Source organism: Argentina silus (assembly GCF_951799395.1).
Source record: "Argentina silus genome assembly, chromosome: 15".
Classification (NCBI taxonomy): domain Eukaryota; kingdom Metazoa; phylum Chordata; class Actinopteri; order Argentiniformes; family Argentinidae; genus Argentina; species Argentina silus.
This window is the reverse complement of record NC_139669.1, coordinates 18562702-18573493: the sequence shown is the minus strand read 5'-3', so window position 1 is coordinate 18573493 and position 10792 is coordinate 18562702. Positions and strand designations below refer to the sequence as shown.

The 10792-nt window shown below is 40.0% G+C and overlaps 1 protein-coding gene across 1 annotated transcript; it reads right to left on the bottom strand.

Moving 5' to 3' along the window:
* Positions 1–15: 15 nt before the first annotated feature.
* Positions 16–9727, bottom strand: sfxn1 (sideroflexin 1). Its single transcript, XM_083685746.1, has 11 exons — positions 9653–9727; positions 7522–7691; positions 7226–7396; positions 6516–6614; positions 6326–6401; positions 5551–5636; positions 5294–5421; positions 3839–3888; positions 3416–3465; positions 3014–3061; positions 16–2597 (listed from the first exon to the last, which is right to left on the bottom strand). The coding sequence occupies exons 2-11, from the start codon at positions 7683–7685 to the stop codon at positions 2501–2503; spliced, it is 969 nt and encodes a 322-aa protein (XP_083541872.1). The 5' UTR covers positions 7686–7691; positions 9653–9727; the 3' UTR covers positions 16–2500.
* Positions 9728–10792: the final 1065 nt, after the last annotated feature.

Sequence of the window (10792 nt, the reverse complement as noted above, 5' to 3'; positions counted from 1 at the left end):
CATTACAACATCCCAATGTACTGCAAAACAATTAAATACCAGTTTCATAATACCTTTCTGAAAAATACCCATTTTGCTTCAATTAATGTAAATTGCAATGACTTATTCGTTCATTTGTATCACTTTGGCTAGAATGACATTGTGGTTGATTTGGCAGATTGAAGGCCAGTGAAACATTTGTTGTTTACCTCAGTGTTAGTTTTACTAGTTTACTCAATAATTCAGCTTTGTTCGGGCAGGTTTATGTAGCATTTATTGGGGTTAGATGGGAGACTAAGGATAAGAGACACGTATACATAGGTCTACTGGTTACCAAAGGGTCAGTCTAGTATTCACTCAGAAGAATCCATTGTGCTTTTCTCTCACTAAGTGCTGCTTCTCATTTCTTTTTTTAATGTATATGCATACATACATAATGTAATGGATTTGAAGTTTGAAATACTGAGATTAAGGAATATGCAGCAAATCAAGTCAATCACAATATTGTGCTTTCATTAGTGTACAGTCTAAATGCATTGTAGTATTTTCGATCATAGCATTTTCACAGTTGTATGTCAGAATAACAATTTACAAATGTTCATTTTAATCCTGATTGCAAATGCTACATTCAATCACAAAATAGACTGGAATAACATTAGTTGATCAAAGCCTCATTTCATGCTGACTGTAAGGAACAGCTCCAACAGCACAGATTCTCTCTGAAGACATAGACAACCTGAAAACGTAGTTACTTATACAACAATATAAGTAAATAGATATATATTTTCATACTTAAACACCTTACAAAAATCACATCATGTGATGAGAAAGATACTATCATCAACCAAACAGAATGTTCACAGGATTAAAACATTTGAAAAATTATACTTGGATTTTACTTACATAAACTATGAATGAACAGGAATTAAACTTTTATATCTCTATCATCTCTTGGAATAAGTCACTTTTAAGGTCATTGTGATGCAATTATCCAAAGTTAGTTTTGTCTGATAATACTAACAGAGTACCTTTGACACATTGATTTTTCTTGGCCCCTAGTTTAACACTGACAACGAATTTGAGTGAATCTCTCATGTCAGCACGATTCAGGTGTAATGATCCACCTGAGATCATAGGCTGGCCATGATCAAGTACAGAGTGCTCTTTAAGACGTTTAGGATAAAATCTCACCAATTGATCCTTCTGCAATAATGAGCTAGATGTAAACAAAGCATTAGTATTGGCTGGTTCTATGTAGCTTTAGAACCATTTGGAAATGTATCCACTATTACTCAAATTCATTGTCAGATTTTAAATTTGGGATCCACAAAACATGTAGGAGATTCTCTCTAACTGAACCCCAAAAATGATGTGCTTATGTCTAGCCTGAGAGCGAAATAACTGAGCACATAATCTAGCCATCAGCTCTTTGGCACACGGCCCAAAAGGTCTGTAAGAGTAGTTCCACTCAGGATGACAGGGTCAATGATCTCTCTGAAGAGTACAGTACTGTACATAACACTTTCAAACTAAATATTTACTTTTACTTCAAGGCAAGGAGGTATGGTGGTGTCTGGTGTAAATGGAGATTAGGTGACCTCAAAGTCAATCTGTCCTGGAAAACGACTCCATTTTCAACTGAAACCATTTGACTTTGAAACCTACCTGTAACCCTATGCCATATTATGACAATTATGAGGAGTAGTTTGTTCATGCATGTTTGGCAAGCAGAATAAATAGTATGGATAAACATCAATTATACTAAGATATTGCATCAAAAGCACCAATATAATACCAATGGTTGTCACCATTATAAGATCACATTATTCGAGGGAGAAACCCTAGACATTAAACCAATTTCATTCTCAACCTAATTAGACAATAGACAAAGATTCATTATCAGTAGTCAAGAAGTGGTTCAGTGAGGTTCACTCATTTGGCAAAATGAACTCATTGAAGACACAAGTCATTCATTTTTATGGCACGATCGTTGGAATTGCGGAGAGGTCTCAAACCACTGTTGAGATTTGAAATTTCGAGTAGGCATTGCTTATCGTTTAATACTGATGACTGTACTTCTAACACCTGACAGTTTGTTCCCCATTGAACACAACGTTGAATATGAAAATGTTTGGCAGTAAAATACAACTGACGAAAGTCACTTACTGAAAAAAATACTGCATGGGAATAAAAATAAAGGTCCGGTTAAGCACCCTCTGACTGTAGATGGGCCACTACAACGATCATCATCATCACAGGTTGGGAATGAGAAACATTTTTTCGCGATTAAAATAAAAATCAGTCATCACAGCGACGAAGCGAACATCTCATTACAAAATGACTGAGGGATGGGAATGGAGGGATGTCCGTCTGAGGAGCGGTTAGGGGAAGAGAAGCAAACTTAACTTTGGCACACTGAATGAGGATGAGGAGGAGGGGATTGGCGCTGGTTGGCGCTGGGTGGCCCTGCCGCTGTGTACGTGATGGCAGTGCAGGAGATGAGGAGGAGGTGGCTGGACTCTCATAGTCCTTTGTTGAAGTAGACCCTCTCCACTCCCGGGTGACTCGCACGGATCTTCTCCTGCAGCTCCGGCTCCAAGCGGCTGACTGACATGGAGCTGATCCGTCCATGGAGAGGGAGATAGGGATGGGGGTGGATAGAGATGGGGAGAGACAGGGATAGGTGGATAGAAACAGAAAGAGACAGGGAGGGAGCGAGAGATAGACAGAGAGAGAGAGAGAGAGATAGAGAGAGAAACATTTGAAAGGGGGGGGATTAAGAAAAATATGTTACCGTATGTATTGCACCATTCCAACTGAGTCAGAGAAATGCAAACTGCATTCAAACATTGTTATATTCACAATGGTAAAAGGAAGGGTTAGGGTTGGCAGGGTTAGGCCTCACTGTTGGCTAATGTTCTTGTAGGCTGATTATCATTGGTACAGTTGGTACAATGGCCCTGTCCGGAAACAGGTCGGTAGGAGCTTGCCTGGACAGGGCCAATGGAGATGTTTCTCTATCTCTGTGACTCACCTCTTTTGTGGGAACAATGCACAGCACAGTGGAGTGGCAAACACCAGGCTAAGAGAGAACAACCACACAGTTAGTTAGGAGCACATCTACAGGTTGCAGCACATCCATATCTGATAGTCGTCCCTCCCTGCTGCTGTCTTGTACCAGGTCTCTCTTGTAAAAGAGATGTTATCTTCATGAGACTAACCTTCATAAATAATTAAATCGTGCGTCTCTAAAAGACTAAATGTCCTCAGCAAAAAGACAAGCAGCTTCAACATAGCTTTGATACGGCATCAATCCATATGAATGTTTAATATAATGTTGTGGCTGTTTTTACATTATGTGTTATAGGTGGTTCATAGGAATTGAATAAATGCAATAAATGAATGGCTTATCAGCAGTCCATCTTTGGCTACTCACCAGAATCCCACCAAGCCCACTTGAATGGGTGCACTCATCCATGGGAACTTCTGAAAAGACCAGAAAGCAATGAGGAACACAAAAGCAGGGGATACATTCTAATACTGTGAAGTGGCTTCCTCTCCTCTGTCCTATTTCCTCCTCGTTAGAGATCACTATAATGAATGGAGCGGTATAAACAGTACAGCTGCAGGGTACTGCTTTTAGTGTCCACCATTTTGTTTTCACCAATCCAGTTCTTATTTCAGATAAGTGAGGATGAGGACATCGGACAGGAGGCGACTGTAGAGTATTTGGACTATGCCATTTCATCGACATGAAGAACAGTGTGAATATTGAAGCCTCTACAATCATGGATGTGCGAGAGTAAGCGAAAATATACACATAATAAACAAATTAATTTGCAAGATATTTGAATACTACCTTCAGAAAAGCTTTCTTTTCCAAGGCGTTCATCAAGAATGGTGGGATAGCTGAAATAAAAGACATTGAAAGAGAATTGGTATATGTTTTAGTCATACTTCATAATAATGGCCACATACAGTGCCTTCGGAAAGTATGAAAGTACCCCTTCACTTTTTCCAAATTTTTTTGTGTTATAGACTCAATTTAAAATGGATTAAATTAAAATTATTTGCCATCAATCCACACATAACACCCCAGAATGACAAAGCGAAAACAAGTTTTTAGAAATTTCAGTAAATTTATTAAAATTTAAATATAGAAATACCTCATGTATATAAGTATTCAGGCCATTTGCTATGACACTATTAAAATAAGCTAAAATGCAAAAATGTCATCAACAAATCACTCAATAAGTTGAATTGAGTCCATCTTAATGCATGGATAATAGTTAATGTAATTTTAGAATTAATATTTTTGTTTTTATAGGGTCTCTGATTTGCATAGGAATCAATTACACACTGTGTGGATCAGGTTGTCATTACAAACTGAGCAAATGGAGAGGAACAAAACTGCTCAGGAATGTGACCCTGAGGCCTGGGGAGACTTACAAAAATCTACAAAGTTGAATGATGGAGAGGAAAAAGTACAGTCGATGGGACAACATCATCTCCATCACTCTACAAGATTGGTCTATAACCAAGTGGCCAAAAAGAATTCCTTAATGGAAAATAATCTGTCTCATATCCATAATTGTGTAACAATGAATTCAAGTGATACAGCAAAGAAAGTAGCTGGAAATGTGTTTATTTGGTTTTACTACAAAGCATTAAGTTTGGTGCAAATCCAGCACATGCAATGCAGTTTCTGCACCATCTCTCGCCTGAAGAATAGTGGGAGCTGCATCAAGTTATGGGTATGTTTGTCACTGGCAGGGACCGGGGAGTTTGTCAGGATTAAAAGAAAATTATTAAATTTGTTGAGTTGGTAGTGACATCCTAATCTACACAGTGTGTAATTGATTCCTATGCAAATCAGAGACCCTATAAAAAGATATTAATTCCAAAATTACATGAACTATTATCCTTGCATTAAGATGGACTCAATTCAACTTATTGAGTGATTTGTTGATGAAAACAAAAAAAGTGTTTTCGCTTTGTCATTCTGGGGTATTGTGTGTGGATAAATGGCAAATTCTTTTAATTTAATTAATTTTAAATTGAGTCTATAACACAACACAATGTGGAAAAAGTGAAGGGGTCTGAATACTTCCCGAAATAAATGTAAATAGCATTTCATCTCATTCATCTCATAAGATGAATAATTTTAAGCATACATAATTCTAACATTTAAATAAAATCTGCACCTTTTTGTTTTGCACTACAAATCAAATCTAATTGACAAAGCAGGTTGCCAGCATGGAGTCAGAGAGCACACTGGTTGCCAGATTGGAGTGACGATGGTCAGCATACATACCCATTCCTGGAGAGGCCATGAGGATTCTGGAGACCACCACCTGAGTGATAGCCTGCTGGGCAGCGTTCGTGGACTCCCCTAACCTGTTGTCATTCTCGTCTGTTATGGGAATGCCTTGTTTCAGCTCCCTGAAAAGGTTTCAAAAGTAAACCTGCAGTGAAGTTACAACGTTGAGGGCTTGAGAAATGCTACAAGCACATACAGTTCTCCCAAGTCATGCTCTTTAACGACAGGACAGTATAACATGTCCATCTTACCTCTGCCTCATCAGTGGGATGTTGATACAGTTGGCAGCAGCAACAGCAGCGAATGGCACCAATCGCCCTATCAGAGGTGAGACATGCTATGCAAAGAAAACAAAGATTTTAGTAAGTTAAGAAACTGAATGGACACATTAGGGGTGAAGCTGTCCATGACGATATGTTAGACATAATACACATCTGAGTGCCCTTTCACTTCGGAGAGGTTATGATTGACATTATGGAAGTCCTGCTTTCCACAACTGAATACTGTTCTTCAAACTACACTCACTGAACACTTTATTAGGAACACCTGTACACCTTCTCATGGTGGAGGTAGTGTAATGGTGTGGAGAATGTTTTCTTGGCACACTTTGGGCCTGTTAATACAAATCAATCATCGCTTGAATGCCACAGCCTATTTTAGTATTATTGCTGACCATGTGCATCGCTTCATGGCCACAATTTACCCATCTTCTAATGGCTACTTCCAGCATGATAATGCACCATGTCACAAAGCAAAAGTCGTCTCAAACTGGTTTCATGAACATGACAATGAGTTCAGTGTTCTTCAGTGGCCTTCCCAGTCACTGGAACTGAATCCAATAGACCCAATAGACCCAAAGACTGGGTCATTATCAAAGTTGGCAGGCAAACTATGGACAGAAGTTCACCTCTACATGACTCTCTCCCTAGATCAGGAGACCACATTCAGGACAATGACTTTACTTGTGCGTGGCTGATGATGTCAATAAATTAATAAGAACTACAAGGAGGTTACGTGGACCAATACCTTTGTTAGTGCGTTTAGTCCTAGAGCAGTGGCGACTGCCCCTGTGGTAGCAGACACATAGGCTGTGCCAAGCTGACTGCAAAAAAATTATGAATTAATCAATTAGCACGTCCACACAAAACAGATTCATTAAAAGGGTTCATAAGTACCAAAACAAACCGAAAATATTTCGAAGCGAACACCCTCTTACCCGACTGTGATGGGAGCGTCCCCACTCCTGTTGGTGTAATTGACTATTGCATTGAAGGACTGATTGATCCACTGCCATAATACGACTGCTGGAGTTGTCCTACGGAGGAAGCATCATTCATTTACTTTACATTCATTAACTCTGTTACCCCCAGGAAACCCCCAGGAAACCTCACAGTTGTTTTCTCTGAAAAAAAGGAAGGCACAGATGTCTGCATCCATCGTGAACAGAGATGGTTCGCCGTTTAGGCCAACTAGCCCGCCAGGCCAGTAAAATGTTTGTCTCAACTGAACAGTCACAATGTTTTGTAGCTGTACCTTAATGCAACAATAATAATTGTGTCGTAGAAATCGTCATATTTTATACACTGGTATTCTAACGAGTCAGAGATGGCTGTTGTTTTAATGCTTTAAGTAAGGTCATCAATATTTACAGACTTTTATTCCCCATTGATCATGAACATAAGCGTTCTGTCGTCATTTTGGGGTGTGACCCTTGTCAGAGCCAAAGTAGACAACCATAAACATCGAGTAACAGCAGTGTCACACAACCCTATATCTACATATAACCTAAGTGAACTAACACTGATGACAGCTTTCTATTCCAAAGCTGTCAGTGATATGTCTTAACCTGTTTTCCTGTATCATGCCCTGTGGCAGAACGAGAATGAGACGGGTTATATCAGTATGAGAACACAACAGGTTGCTTACTTGTAGAACGTCATCATGCACCCGGTGATGGTCATGTTCATGGGCACCTGCGCTGACATGCGCCCTATCAGGATCATCTTCTCCCCGGTGTCTGGGTGGAACGCAGAGTCAAAGACGTACTTGGCTTTCCATAGCTCATCCTCTGTCAGGCCTGGGGACACCACACCTTGCCTGGAGGTTTAAGAATAACAACAAGCCATTCAAACTCAAGTCTCAACTCTCAAAGAACGAGTCAGCCAACCCAGTCTCCCTGTTGACTGAATGACCTTTGAATCTACAGCACACTGCTAGTTGACCTGTAGTCTGTGATGATCTTGTGTGCGTTCTCTAGTTGTTCATTGGTGAGGAGGATGTTGCGGGGGTCTGTGACGGTGAAGAAGTGTTTGGCCCTGCCCACGAACGTGCCCTGATCCCAGCGAGGCTCCTTGATGTTGATGGAGGAGGAGAGTTCTTTCGTCATGGTTATCTGAGGGAATACAAATTCTATCATATGAATGTTGTACTGCTTATCAAAGGTGGACAGAATTCTCAACATTGACTTTGTCTGGGGGGGACAATATTCATGAAGTAGTCTACTGATAGTGAATAAAAGCTTTTTTGAATAAGGTGTCTACCACATAAGGTTGCACAAGTTCGGTCTCCACTACTGGGACTCACACAGCTCTAAACTGCATTCAGTTAATGTCATCACAGTCAGCCAGTGTTAGAGATAACAGCCTGTATCACACACAACAAAAGACAATTTCCTCTGAAATTAAAGTTTCCTTTGATACTACATTTCTACAGATCTCATCCCCACATACATGTTCACATTAATCCCACATACACAGATAACTCCTGTTTGAGGATAATATTCCCTCATGGACCATCTGCTGTAAATGAATGGCAATTCCTGTTGCAACTGAGGCTCAAGAGGAATGCCCCCAAGAGAAAAAATTCTTCTCTGGATTACCGTGTTGCTGATTCAGCAGAATGTTTCTATGGAGACGCTTGACCTGACACAAGGTTTTTTTTTATAGCGTTGCTCTTTCATGGACTAACCAACCCCCCAAACCAGTAGCTGGGAGGCATCTCTTCAAAAGCCTAAAGCTCTTTAAACGAATGAATGAATGAATGGATGAAATATGCCTAGTCATTTTATTTTGTCATTTTATTGTTTCTTTTTTTTATTTTGTCTTATTCATTAAATTAATCTATCGTCTAGATTATAAAGGCCTATTAAAATTACTTGTGGAAAGCTATAGCCAATTTTACCAATTTTTAACAAAGTTAGTCTTCATTTAACCTATATAGCCTGCACACATCTTTTACAATATGATATAGTGTGAAAATTCTCTGTGAAAATCACCATGATTTGATGTTATATGTATCCCAGCCGGATACATGGAGCTGACTTGTGTGCCCAGATGTATCAGATGAAGTTATGTGTGTATTTTATGCATGGATCTGGTGCATGATAAAATGCCCCCTGAAATTGCACCAAAGATGGCTGCAGGAGGAGCAACAATAAAACAGAGGCATTCAATCTGAGGCTGGCGGACTACAGGACATGAGGCAGTGGGACTGTCTCTTTAAATTGAATCAAGGCCCATGGGTTTCTCACGAGATAGGCGATATCTCGTTTGCACGACTACTGCTCTCCCTCTCACCACAAACATCTGTGGCACAATGACACTTTAGTTAGAAATCACAGGCTTTCCTCTGGCAACATGTCAATGTGCTACAGCAGTAGTCATATACAAATGGAACACTGCAATTAATAATTGTCATTTGATTTATCATTCCTGAACTTTGCCCAGCGGTGCATGGCTTCTGATCTAAAGACCTCTGTTCCCTGCCCCACTCTTAACCAAGCGTTTGCCAGCATGGCTACATATTAACCAAGAAAATGATTTAGTCTCTGGTTACAGTGAAAGCTCCTTGATTTGTCATATTTCAACAGCATTACATCCTAAACGCCGTGCACTAGTGTGCAAAATGAGAAATCGAACAAGGGCCTCAGTGAAACATACATTTCTCATCATCTCGTCAGATGAACGTGCAATGGTCGAACATAATCAGCTGCCATTGGCTGGCCGGGTACAGTTCATCGTTAAACCCGACGCAGACCAGCTGGATCTGGCGCAAATCACTTGAACTGGATGCTGTTTTTTACCAAGTCTATGTCCGACACGCTGCAACATTGTAACACCCAAAGAAAAGTCAGGTTTCTGTTAATAACCTATTATACTAAGCATCTGTCCAGCCAGCTAGCCAGCTGCCCAGCTGCGCGTCCCTGCTTCCAACTATGCTCGCTGCCACATCCACTTGTCCACTGGGCAGATGCCTTCTAGCCTACCCCCCCCCTGTTTTACCATCCAGATGCGAGTCTGAAAGAGTGGTACATAATCCGACATGTGAACACATGGGTCAAAGACATCCACTTACTGCACTCTGGTCCACGTCCACACGGTCTCAGCAGTCCGCCAGATAGTCCCTTAATGGCTCAACGACGCTAATCTGACATGTATGCAGTGTCCACTCAGCGATAATAGGAACAGAGCTAAACGTCTCTCTAGGACGAGTCTTCATTTCACAATAAAAGCACAATGCAGTCTGCCGGTTCAATCGGGTTAAATCACTACACTGCACCGAGATCATGATTTGAAATGAAAAGATGAAATGATTCAATCAGAATGGAATCTGAATACTGAATGTCACTAGAATGGTGTACACTAACTAGGGAATTCTTGGACCGGCAGAGGTGATCACATTGTTACAAATTTGAGAATCTAATTGTATTTGTTTAGATTTCACTTGTTTATTGCAATCATTTATTATAGCCCTGTTATATATCAAGCCTAAAACATGTGTATGCACATCTTATAGGCCTATATATAGTCACTCAGATAGTGTTTCCCAGTGATTTTTCCTCGCATGAGGACTTTTATTTTCAAATGATGTGGCATATCCAATGGGCACATCCTTTAGTTGTAGTTCATTATATCCTGTGCTACAATACCATTTTGCAGAAAGGATCAATAATTAATGACAAAACACAACTCTGAAATGTCATTCAGTCTTATTTACTTTGGGAAAAGTATTTTTCCTTTTTCAGTTTAGGTCCTGAAAACGCTTAGAGACAGAGCCCATGCACAGCTTTTCATACAATTATAGAAGCAATATAAATAAATATTGGGTTGCTTCTCTTCATTAGAGGGAAATGTTAAAGACAAAAAATACCTCATAGCCTACTGCAATGAAAACATTGTCAGTGACATTTCCATGAACCGTGGTTTCACTTCTGCCTCAGATAATGGGGTGTCATAATGTTCAAGGGCAGTGGAAGGAACTCTTGTTTTCCAATAGTCAGCTACTTAAACACAGCAGCCCTCCTGAACTGAAACAGATGAAACAGTTGTAGGCCGACTGTACACTGACTAGGAGCGCTTTCCCAGATACAGATTAATCCTAACCCTGGACTATATCACACTTTCAATGGAAAATCTATATTGATGTTTTTTAGTCTAGGATTAGACCTAATCTATGTCCAGAAAACCATCCACACATTACAAACTGGACCTTAAA